At 31.1% G+C, this 11593-nt stretch overlaps 4 protein-coding genes across 4 annotated transcripts; all 4 read right to left on the bottom strand.

Moving 5' to 3' along the window:
- Positions 1-215: 215 nt before the first annotated feature.
- Positions 216-1892, bottom strand: LOC108566501 (15-hydroxyprostaglandin dehydrogenase [NAD(+)]-like). The gene is made up of 5 exons (XM_017926409.1): positions 1767-1892; positions 1582-1708; positions 955-1055; positions 557-867; positions 216-503 (listed from the first exon to the last, which is right to left on the bottom strand). Exons 1-5 carry the CDS (start codon positions 1887-1889, stop codon positions 359-361), a joined length of 807 nt encoding a protein of 268 aa, XP_017781898.1. The 5' UTR covers positions 1890-1892; the 3' UTR covers positions 216-358.
- Positions 1893-2311: 419 nt separating this feature from the next.
- On the bottom strand, positions 2312-5403 carry LOC108566489 (15-hydroxyprostaglandin dehydrogenase [NAD(+)]-like). The gene is made up of 5 exons (XM_017926396.1): positions 5308-5403; positions 5123-5249; positions 3044-3144; positions 2537-2847; positions 2312-2481 (listed from the first exon to the last, which is right to left on the bottom strand). The coding sequence occupies exons 1-5, from the start codon at positions 5401-5403 to the stop codon at positions 2337-2339; spliced, it is 780 nt and encodes a 259-aa protein (XP_017781885.1). The 3' UTR covers positions 2312-2336.
- Positions 5404-6622: 1219 nt separating this feature from the next.
- On the bottom strand, positions 6623-9109 carry LOC108566480 (15-hydroxyprostaglandin dehydrogenase [NAD(+)]-like). The gene is made up of 5 exons (XM_017926385.1): positions 9014-9109; positions 8829-8955; positions 7371-7471; positions 6926-7236; positions 6623-6871 (listed from the first exon to the last, which is right to left on the bottom strand). The coding sequence occupies exons 1-5, from the start codon at positions 9107-9109 to the stop codon at positions 6727-6729; spliced, it is 780 nt and encodes a 259-aa protein (XP_017781874.1). The 3' UTR covers positions 6623-6726.
- Positions 9110-10594: 1485 nt separating this feature from the next.
- On the bottom strand, positions 10595-11414 carry LOC108566472 (15-hydroxyprostaglandin dehydrogenase [NAD(+)]-like; the record flags this gene model as incomplete). The annotated part of the gene is made up of 3 exons (XM_017926373.1): positions 10595-10784; positions 10842-11152; positions 11314-11414. Coding segments are annotated over 3 exons (557 nt in total), but the record flags the coding sequence as incomplete, so codon positions are not given.
- Between the last annotated feature and the right edge of the window lie 179 nt (positions 11415-11593).

Raw genomic sequence — 11593 nt, 5'->3', positions numbered from 1 at the left:
CAGGATTCAGATTGAGAGCATTGAGATGAAGGATTGAGATGGAGAGAACTGGATCGCCATAGATGCTATGAACAACGCTGACTTGGATCACTAGCCCTGAGATTGCTGAATGATGTTCTGTATTTTATTAAGTTTATTGGAATATTGTTGGTGGTTAATTGTAAAGATGATTTCTCCACTTCCCTCGAGAGACATATATATTAAATATTTGCATATATTTTTATAATTACAGCTTTATTTCTGTTACCATTCTCAGTGCTTATCATCTCTACAATGCAATATTTTATTTCTATTTTGTTGAGATTCGAACCCGTCACCGTAGGTATTTATAAACATTAATTGTATGAAAGGTCTATTTTTAAAATACGTGTTTGAATAAAATCGGTAATGTTTCTGATTTGTAGTCGAACTCGTAGACAGGTTCATTATTCTTGCTAATCCAAATAGAACCATTATTTCCCTCCTTCAAAACTTTGATCAAACTATTGCCCAGGATTTCCGCTCTGAAATATTATCAAACAATCATCGTCGTTGTATCTTATATTGATTTACTCACGACTGATAGACTAGCTTGATATCGTTTATAAACTGTTGGTAGTATTCTGGTAGATTTTTCGAAAATTCGGTATCCGTTGCTCCCGGACAGAGACCCATGACCTTCACTTGCGTATTCTGGTAATGAGATTCCGATCCCAAAGCCTGAGTGTATGCAACTATTCCGTGCTTGGTTGCACAATAATCGGGAAACAAAGCTATTGGATACAAACCAGCAACCGAAGCTATATTAATAATAACTCCCTCCTTACCCTTCCTGTACTTCGGAAGGAAATCGAAGAAAGCAAAATTTGATATTTGAATTGTCGCCAACTAAAAATTGAAATATAAACTCAACTTATTGAAATATATTAATCATCTAATATTTTCATAATATATTTATTGATATTTAATACAAACCAGATTTATTTTGATGACCATCTCAATATTTCCAACAATTCCCGCGTTGTTTACTACGATATCCACATTTCCGAAATGATCCACACACTTTTGAAATGCATCTGAAAGTAGTTAAAAACGAATGCAATAAATCGCAAAATTATACAATAGATTTATATACATTTTTACATAGTAGAGAATTTCATTGTAGAATAATTATTGGTGGAGTGGGCGTTATTAATTGTACTTGATTAGTCTAACAGTCAATTATATATTTCCTATTTACATTTTCTAATTTAATGTAACCATGAAACAATTAATTATATACTTATTGTTCGGACTATGATCCACCATTTGAGTCCATTTTCTAAGTGCAAACGGAATGTTTTTTTGTCTTTACTTAGCAGTTTTAATTGTGCCTCTTCTTTTCTCTATTCTCGAACCATTTTCTCTGTTGGTGGTGGATCAAAATGTCTTTCTGCTAATCTGTTTCCATATTGTTTTGCACAATTGATCACTACTGAATTTAATAATTGCATTATTGATAGTTAAAATTATGTGTTTTTAAGTTTTCTTTTAATTATGTTACTGGAACTTTCATGAAATTTTGAGTTTTTATGGAAGATGGTTATGTATTGTATTGATTACCTTTAACTTTTTCGAAATCTGTTACGTCTACCTTCAAGAAGAGCGTCTTGTTAGCACCGAATTCATTTTCCAGCGAAGTCTGAAATTCCTCAGCCTGAGTATCGTTAACATCTAACAATGCGACTCCCTAAAAAAATATTTTTGAAGTGTTATTTTGCTTAATTTTCTGCATGTAATCTGCTAACTTTGGCTTTGTTTGTGAGCAAAGACCTGACGAGTACTCTTCCAATCCCGCCAAGCGCACCTGTGACAATCGCGACTGTACCTTCTACGTCGAACATCGTTGCGAAACTAGCACTATAATTCATAAATTTATTTCATTCGCTGTTTGCTAAGATAATTCCAATCAGTACAGTATTTTTTTCTGCATAGTTCACTGATATGCGTATGGAGAAGCAAAGTTCAATAAATTATCCGAATGTAGAATTATTCCTTACATGTAGACATAGACCACTTATGTATAAATAATTTGTGTTAAAATATTTTACAGCCTTTACAACCATTTTCATAATATGTAGTTTAGCATAAAACCTGGAACATTTTATGGTATATTGCTGTAATGTATATATAAACATTGATTTTAAATTTTTTGGAAGGTAATTAAAATGTGTTTAAACTTTATTTTGTTTATATTTATTTATACTGATAGTAAATTAAAAATCTATGAAATATCATGAACTATGTAAATATCTACATTTTTATAATTTAATTATAAATATTTATAGCATTATTGACAGAACTCTGTATACTTTTTTTTAAGATACTAATTTCCTCAAAATCGGGAATGTTTTTGATTTGTATTTAAACTCGATAGCAGGTTCATTTTTCTTGCTGACCCAAATAGAACCAGTGCTTCCCTCTTTCAAAACCTTGATCAAACCCTTGCCAACGACTCCAGGTCTGAAAATATTATTAAATTATCATTAACATCTTATCTTCATTTTCATTTGCTTACGGTTGACAGATGAAATCCAACTCCCTCATAAACTGTTGGTAATATTCTGGCACACCTACAAAAATTTCGGTATCTATTACTCCTGGACAGAGAGCCATGACCTTCACTGGAGCATTCTCGTAACGACCATTCACTCCCAAAGCCTGAGTGTATGCTACCACTCCCTGCTTTGCTGCAGAATAATCGGGAAGCATATGGCTTGGATACAAACCAACAACCGAAGCTATATTAATTATGACACCCTCCTTGCCTTTTCTGTACTTTGGAAGGAAATCGAAGAAAGCAAAATTTGATATTTGAATTGTCGCCAGCTGAAAATTTAAATTGTTAATATATAATCTAATTATTATGATAAACTCACATTTTTAAAATAAAATAATTGATATATGTAGTCCTTTGCCATTTATAGCAGTTTTTGTAATTTATTATTGCAATAAATAGTATTATTTTCTTTCATTATATGTATTAAATTTGAATGTTTTCAATTTATTTACATTTAATACGTACCAGATTAATTTTGATGACCATCTCGATATTTCCAATAATGTCTGCATTGTTCACTACAATATCCAGATTTCCGAAATGATCCACACACTTTTTAAATGCATCTGAAATTAATTAAAAAATAATGCAATAAATCAAATAAGTGGCATAAAACTATTCTATGGTACTATTAGACACATAGAAAGTTTATTGAATATTCAAAGTAAATATATATTAATTTAGCATAATAAATACAATTAATAAATTTTTATTATATTGACAATTATAGTAATATTATAGTCATTATTCTTGCAATCTATAACAAATAAATAATTAAATTTTAGTGAATTATCGATGATCTCAAACAGTGGTTCCCAACCTTTTTTGTGCCACTACCCATAAATTCTCTCTAAAATTGTTATACCCTGTATACATTTTAGAATTTCCCCCCCTGTGAAGTTGTGGCAAATTGGATATGATGAATTGAACAGTTTCACTATACTATATAAGCGAGGTTCCACTGTATATTTTTACTTTGATTAATTAAAAATAGTTTTTTTTAATATTCAAACTGAATTATAGTGAATCGGACTGATTGAACCCGAACTATGCGAGATATTGCTGAATTTGCTTCGATGCTTTTACGATATTTCGATTTTCATAAAATCAATGTCAATCTTTGGAAGTAATAGCAGATAAATCAATCAACTATGTCTTATGTAATATTAATCGTATTAAATTTTTGAATCATTATTTCTAAAACATTAAATAATCTAAATTATGTCATGTGGAAATGTGAAATTCAAGAAAGATGTGAAATAATTTTAAATATGTTTATTTTATTATGAAATGTATAAATTACTAAGTATTTCAAAATAATAATTTTGCCAGGTCAACAAACTGCACACCAATCATGCTATTCCAGTCTCCTTGCTATTCCACTACTAGAATGTTAGTGCCACTCAAAGAGTTAAAAATAGTTTCATTTTTAATTGTTTTTAAAATGAAATTATGCTTCGATCAGTACGGATTTTCTTTTTGCTATATTGCTTTTTGCAATGTTATTCAATATCACAGCAAGTCAATATCACTGAGTCCATTGGAGAATTATGATGGTACTGTATCCTCTTGTAATTCTGTCTGCAATGGTTGATTCGCCACATAGTTGTTGTGTACATATTCTGTTAGTTAGATCTATATTCATTGATAGCCTTCATTAAATATTCCTTTATTGTTTGCAGATCTTCCTCGATTTTTGAATTTTTAATCATTGATAATCGTTATTTGTTTGCTCTTCATTTTTCTTTTCTAATGCGATATCCTCTCTCCTTTACATAATTTCATCCCTTTACCCTACTTTGTTGAACATGCAGCATGGTCATCGGAATTGCAAGCCCTATATTTCGGAGGAAGCGGTGAGAATCCTGGCGTTTTAAACACTTGATTTTGTTGGGACAAGACAGCGTTGTGACCATGCTTTTTCGGTTTTTTCATAGATACGCAACCGTCTTAGTTTCTAATATAACGTCTTTACAGTTTCCGGGCCCCTTTTGACCACAATTTAGATAGTTATGATGTATGTGTAGTTTGAAAACGTTCAAAGCTGTTTTACTCGCAACGTACTTTTTCTTTCAGTTGGCAAGTTCTGGTGGCGTTTTGAAGACCTCAGCGCTGTCACCTTTGGTCATCTTTTGGTTTTCCCTGCTCCCACTCAAAACTCGCGGCCTCCGAAATGCAAGGTGATTTATCCGTAACCTCTGCTTCCGGCTCCATGGTCACAAGTATGCACCGCAATCGCACTGCGCACATCAAAAAGAAGCCAAAAAAACAAGAATATCTTTTATCACAATCACACTCTATTCAACATACAAACAGGTCCCGAATCGAACTGTTATTTCTATTAAATTTTAGAATCAAATTTTGTAGTAAGTTTTTTTTGTACAAATATTGATGTGAAAATAAAGCCGAATTAAATATTAGAAATAATATTGATGATGAAAATGGCTTAATTATAGTTGACTTTTACATTATTAGTAATACGCATTTGATAGTTCAAATTATAATAGTTTTTTTTTATTATTTGATATATAAAGTTTTAATTACCTTTGACTTTTTCAAAATCTGTTACATCTACCTTCAAAAATAGCGTCTTCTTAGCACCAAATTCCTTATCCAACGATGCCTGAAATTCCTCAGCCTGAGCATCATTTGCATCTAACAATGCAACTCCCTAAAAAAAATATTTAAAAGTATTGACTTGCTCAACTTTTTGCATGTTATTCACTAACTTTGGCGTTGTTTGAGAGCAACGAATTGACGATATCTCTTCCAATACTGTCAACCGCACCGGTGACAATTGCGACTGTACCTTCTATGTTGAACATCGTTGAGGAACTAGCGAAAATGTTCGCAAATCTATTGGATTGGTTTTGTATAAAAAACCTAAAACCTGGAACATTTATATCGCTATAATTTACATTTAAAATAAAATTAGTTTTTTTTACGGTAAACTTTATTTTGATTATATTTATTTATACTGGTAATAAATAATATATCTAATATATTTGTTTACAGTAATCGAGGCTATATTAATTATAACACCATCTTTATCTTCCTTCTATACTTTGGAAGGAAATCGAAGAAAGCCAAATTTGATATTTAAATTGTCGCCAACTGAAAAAAAAATGTTGAACTTCTAGACCATATATCTTGAGGGAGGACACTCGAGCGTTAATGAACAACGTTTCCAAAATCGTCCCTTTAAAGTTTAAACCCGTAATTTCGTCTATATATAGGTATTCCTCAAGCTCACCTCTGTCTCCAATCTTATATAAACTGCAATATCTCGATAATACCACGTTGGTTTCCCACGCCCCCACCTTTCAAATCCTGATCCTGAACCTACAAAACTTCCTCTCCGCATCATTAACCTGGATCAACATTGAAATGAACCGTTTCAAAACGAAACTCCTTGTTCTTTATTATTCATTGCCTCTTTCCCACATTTCTCTATGTTGCCTTAGAAATAATCCCATATTCTTTCTCACCTTGTAAAATACACAGGTTTTCTTGACCTTAACTTTATTTGTAAAGATACAAATCTCTCCAAATTTAAGTATCCCATATGCATGTAATATCTAATTCCCTATAATTAGGTTCCTATTTCCTTCCTTTTTTCTATCATATTTTTTTTATTATTTAGTTTCCCAGGCGGAAAGACCTAGTTTAACAGCCCTTTCCATTTTTTTAATGTTAGGACCGAATTTCTTATCCAGCTAAATTCCTTTCATCTAACAATGCAACTAATTTGTTATAATAATTTCAATCAGTACAATAAATACTGTCAAATAAACTAGATTTATTTCTTCATTTTTGTTCAAACCTTTTAAAACTTCACATCTAAATCATTTAAACTTTAAATGATCAAATCAAAATAGAGTATACAAATCGTCAATTTTCTTAGCTGAACAATTTAAGGTAGAAAACAATTTAATATACATATTTGTTTATTGTGAAGTTAAATAAATATAAATTATTTCACCTATATAATATTGCAATGATTTAATTCTATTTTTTGTGTGTTCGATTTTAAAATCTATACTACCAACATTTATACAATTTGCAATTGCAATTATTGTTTATTATTTATTTACAAATATTTATTGAACAAATAGGCTATCAACTGTACGCTTTCTAGACGTACATTTTTAAAAGGCGTGTTTCGACAAAATCGGCAGTGTTTCTGATTTGTAGTCGAACTCGACGGTAGGTTCACTCTTCTTGCTGATCCAAACAGAACCATTACTTCCTTCTTTCAAAACCTTGATCAAACCTTCGCCAACGAATTCAGTTCTGAAAGATTTTTAAATAATCATCATCATTGTATCTTTGTATGATTTTGCTTACGGTTGAACGACGTTCTCCATATCCTTAAAAAACTGATGGTAGTATTCTGGCACATTTTTAAAAATTTCAGTATCTGTTCCTCCTGGACAGAGAGCCATGACCTTCACTTGAGTATTCTGGTAATGACCATTCACTCCCAAAGCCTGAGTGTATGCTACCACTCCGTGCTTGGATGCAGTATAATCAGGGAGTACATGGAGTGGATACACACCAGCAACCGAAGCTATATTAATTATGACACCCTCCTTGCCCTTCCTATACTTCGGAAGAAAATCGAAGAAAGCCAAATTTGATATTTGAATTGTCGCCAGCTGAAAATTTAAATAGTTGAAATAGAATCAAATTATTGATATAAGATATGAGAAGAAATAAAAGAATTATATTGTATTGATTATTTTATGTTTTAAATTTAAAGGTATTCCATTTATTTTCATTCAATACATACCAGATTTATTTTGATGACCTTCTCGATATTTCCAATAATTCCTGCGTTGTTCACTACAATATCCAGATTGCCGAAATGGTCTACACACTTTTGAAATGCATCTGAAAGTAATTAATTAATTAAGTGAAAGTAAATAATTATTAAATTGACTTTATCAATTAGTTATATTTAAAAAAATATGTAGATTCATATGTGTTAATTATTAGCAATTAATAATATTTTAAGCTGTCGTGTCCCGGGATGGAATATCTCTGGACACTGTGGAATAATTTGTAGTATTCTCGATATGGAGTCCTAGTGGGTTTTATGGTAGAGTCTAGATTAAAGTTAGTTGGGTGATGGAGATTCTTAATCTAGCTTCCAGTTGCTACAAATATAGGTTGCTGTTCAAGAGTAGTATAAACTAGAACTATTACTAGGACACTTCCCAGAACTAACTTAAGACGTACTGAATACAGAATAATATTCTAAGGGTAAAGGCTAATCGCCCTGTAGGATGTACGTCGTAGACGCCGGCAGGGATTTGTTTATCTCTCCCGCTAAGATTTATAGGGTGATAATTCTTACACTTGTTTGGGGAGGTTAATTGAGGGTGGCATAGTTTTTATAGTTAGCTGATAGTTTTATAGATAGTTTTTATAAGACTGTACTTATTGATACACAGTACACATAATACTTATTAGTATATATATTGACGATAAGATTAATATACAATCAACTTAATAAATGCCTATCGATAATTGCAAGATAATTAAATAAATATGAAATACTTGTTTTCATATAAAATAAACTGATTAGTCTGTCAGTCAATTTTATTCTCTTTTTATTTAATTAAATCTTGCAAAGTGTAAGAAATAATTATATTTTAGTAAATTATCGATGATTTTAAACAACCAGTGTTGTCCCATGCGCCACCAAAGCATTTCTAAAATTCTTATGCCCCTATGTAACATATATGTAATACGCCATACGGTCCATTATCGAATTGTCCCCCTTAACAATCAAATTGCCCCTGTTAACATTAAAATTGCCCCATGTGAGGTGTGGGCCTCTCGTGGGGAAACACTGATCTAAAATCTGTTGTAAAAAAGTTGAAATTGTGATGAAAAATATTTAAATTGCTCTTAGATTTAACGAAATGCGTTCTTAATATTCTATTTATTTCTATTAAATTTTGATAGTTGATTGATTTTTTATTTTTCTTTATTATATAAATAATGAGGCCGTACAAGATAGTTTTTTTTTTATAATATAAACAATGACATAGATTTGTTATATGTCAGGTGTGTTAGAAGTGTTCATAATGTATGGAAAAGTTGATAAAGGTTAATGTTTTGATAAGATTTGATAGTAAAAATGGTTTAATTATCACTGACTTTTAAAATATTTGTAATGTAAAATAGAATGAAATTTGACTATAGTTTTTTTTAATAATTTAATATGTAAAGTTTTAATTACCTTTGACTTTTTCTAAATCTGTTACATCTACCTTCAAGAAGAGCGTCTTGTTAGCACCGAATTCCTTTTCCAAGGAAGCCTGAAATTCCTCAGCCTGAGCATCATTTAGATCAAACAATGCAACTCCCTAAAAAAAGAAATTTAAAATGTTAATTTGCTTCATTTTTTGCATGCAATTCACTAACTTTGACTTTGTTTGAGAGCAAAGATCTGACGATTGCTTTTCCAATCCCGCCAAGCGCACCTGTGACAATTGCGACTGTACCTTCTACGTCGAACATCGTAGCGAAACTAGCGAAAATTCATTAGCACATCTATTTATCTACATTTTATAAATCTATTTGATTGGCGTTTTGGTATAATAATCAGTTCGTTATTTTTTTTCCTCAAACTCTTATCTTTTATTATCGCATATTTTCCAACGGCGGAACTACAAATAACAATTTGTTTAGTGGACAAATATTTGAAGTTCCGCCAATGGTATAATATAAAGTAAAGGTTTATTCGCATTTTTTTAAAGAAATCAATATCTCACTCATATGATGATGATAATAGGTAACAGCAAAAATATTTATGTAAGGATTGTCACGTGCCAGTAGTCACAGGTTCAAATCCTGGTCAAGCCAGGCCATTTATGAGCCCTCTCGGTGCTTGCAGCAATATCGTTCAACACAGATATACAGTGAAATGAATAAGGTTCATCATATGGACCTTCAGCCAAGTTGATGGACAATGACAGTGTTAAGGATAGCAGCATATTCACAGTCAAAGGAAATAATGGAATCGCAAAGCATCAATATACTACTGAAGTTAACCTGCAAAACGACAGCCAACATACAAATTAAAAATTAAAAAAATCATCAAAATGGTAACTGTCCATCGGGAAAGATTACCGACCTAATGTCAACCGCGATCTTAAATTTACTCAATGTTCACATTGATGAAGCGATTGTAAATAAAATTACACGACATATAAAAAGGAATTGTGAACATCCAAAGAAATTGAACAACTGCCGTTATCTTTATAGTATTATTAGAAATGTACAAAGTATAAGATCTTATCTATATGTGTAATTATTTGTTTTTGTAGACATGGACCATTTAAGTATAAATAACGCACATTTGATTTGAGTACTGATAATTATATTTTTAATTTGTTGTCATCGATAACTTACATTATATTAAATAAAATGTGTAATTATGAGAACTAGATTAGATATTCGCGTTTACGTACTTTCTAGTTCTCAAGATTAATTTCTGTTTCAATGTTGCCTAACTTATTAGACATAAAACTTCTGTCTTAAACTTTTTGCACCCTTTGTGACACTTTACAAATTGGGTCACCGGTTAACTAGGACAGCCGCTTATTTGGGGCAAATCATAAAGAACGGAAACAAAATCGAGCAAATAACAAATGGATCTTCGATTAATTGGGACAACCGCTTAATCAACTGAAGTCAACTGTAAGTATTATTGCTTTGGCAAAATGGTTGAAAAATCAAGCCATAGACTGCATAGAGCCGTAAATATAGAAGCTATGTCTAACTCTAAACCTCGTGACATTTCATGTATACTTATTTGACCTTGACGTTCATAATATGTAGTTTAGCATTAAAAATAAACCCTTTACTTTGCTATAATTTATATTTTTTTTTGGAATGTGCATAAACTTTATTTTGATTATATATATATTTATACTAATAGTAAAACATAAATCTATGAAATTACATAAAATATTAATAAATGTATACATTGTTATTATATAATTAGATATATTTATAGGATAAAACTCTTTCTACTTGCATATTTTTTTAAGAGACATATTTCAACAAAATCGGCCATGTTTCTGATTTGTAGTCAAACTCGAAGGCAGGTTCACTGTTCTTGCTAATCCAAATAGAACCATTGCTTCCTTCTTTCAACACCTTGATCAAAGCCTCGCCAACGATTTCAGGTCTGAAATATTATCAAATTATCATCATCGTAATCGCATCTTCATATTGATTTGCTCACGGTTGCAAGCCGAAGTCAATATCCTTCATAAACTGTTGGTAGTATTCCGGCACACCTTTAAAAATGTCGGTATCCGTTCCTCCTGGACAGAGACCTATGACATTTACTTGCGTATTCTGGTAATGAGCCTTGGTTCCTATAGCCTGAGTGTATGCTACCACTCCGTGCTTGGATGCAGAATAATCGGGAAGTACATGGAATGGATACAAACCACCAACCGAACCTATATTAATTATGACACCCTCCTTGCCCTTCCTATATTTCGGAAGATAATCAAAGAAAGCCAAATTTGATATTTCAACTAACGCCAGCTGAAAATTGAAAGAGTTAAAATAAAATCAAATTATTCTGATAAACTCAAATTATTAAAACAAAATCATTGAAATGTGATACAATAAAACATAAAATAATAATTTTGTGTTAATCATTTTATGTATTAAATGTATTCAATTCATTTTCATTTAATATATACCAGATTTGTTTTGATAACCATCTCGATATTTCCAATAACTCCTGCGTTGTTCACTACAATATCCAGATTTCCGAAATGATCTACACACTTTTTAAATGCATCTGAAAGTAAGTAAAAAATATTGCAATAAAGCAAATGAATATCATAAACCTTTTCCATGATATGACATAAACAGTTTAATTAACATTAAAAGCATTAACATTAATAGAATTTTATGGTATTGACAATTATAATTACGATAAGATTAATATTGAATCATTTATGAATGCTTAAAACTTTT

The sequence above is a fragment of the Nicrophorus vespilloides genome, unplaced genomic scaffold (assembly GCF_001412225.1).
Source record: "Nicrophorus vespilloides isolate i.1.1-1 unplaced genomic scaffold, Nicve_v1.0, whole genome shotgun sequence".
Taxonomy (NCBI): Eukaryota; Metazoa; Arthropoda; class Insecta; order Coleoptera; family Silphidae; genus Nicrophorus; species Nicrophorus vespilloides.
The sequence above is the reverse complement of the archived record's forward strand: the minus strand, read 5'-3'. Positions and strand labels throughout refer to the sequence as shown.

What these genes read in the sequence shown, in the direction of transcription:
- LOC108566501 (XM_017926409.1), bottom strand. Translation starts at nt 1,889, where the DNA reads ATGAATTATAGTGCTAGTTTCGCAACGATGTTCGACGTAGAAGGTACA. An exon ending in TGCTCACAAACAAAGCCAAA is followed by an intron (nt 1,709 to 1,766) that starts GTTAGCAGATTA and finishes ATATTTTTTTAG; the next exon opens with GGAGTCGCATTGTTAGATGT. An exon ending in AGATTTCGAAAAAGTTAAAG is followed by an intron (nt 1,056 to 1,581) that starts GTAATCAATACA and finishes AACTACTTTCAG; the next exon opens with ATGCATTTCAAAAGTGTGTG.
- LOC108566489 (XM_017926396.1), bottom strand. Translation starts at nt 5,403, where the DNA reads ATGTTCAACATAGAAGGTACAGTCGCAATTGTCACCGGTGCGGTTGAC. An exon ending in AGATTTTGAAAAAGTCAAAG is followed by an intron (nt 3,145 to 5,122) that starts GTAATTAAAACT and finishes AATTAATTTCAG; the next exon opens with ATGCATTTAAAAAGTGTGTG. An exon ending in TGGTCATCAAAATTAATCTG is followed by an intron (nt 2,848 to 3,043) that starts GTACGTATTAAA and finishes TTAAATTTTCAG; the next exon opens with CTGGCGACAATTCAAATATC.
- LOC108566480 (XM_017926385.1), bottom strand. Translation starts at nt 9,109, where the DNA reads ATGTTCGACGTAGAAGGTACAGTCGCAATTGTCACAGGTGCGCTTGGC. An exon ending in TGCTCTCAAACAAAGTCAAA is followed by an intron (nt 8,956 to 9,013) that starts GTTAGTGAATTG and finishes TTCTTTTTTTAG; the next exon opens with GGAGTTGCATTGTTTGATCT. An exon ending in ATGGAGAACGTCGTTCAACC is followed by an intron (nt 6,872 to 6,925) that starts GTAAGCAAAATC and finishes AAAATCTTTCAG; the next exon opens with AACTGAATTCGTTGGCGAAG.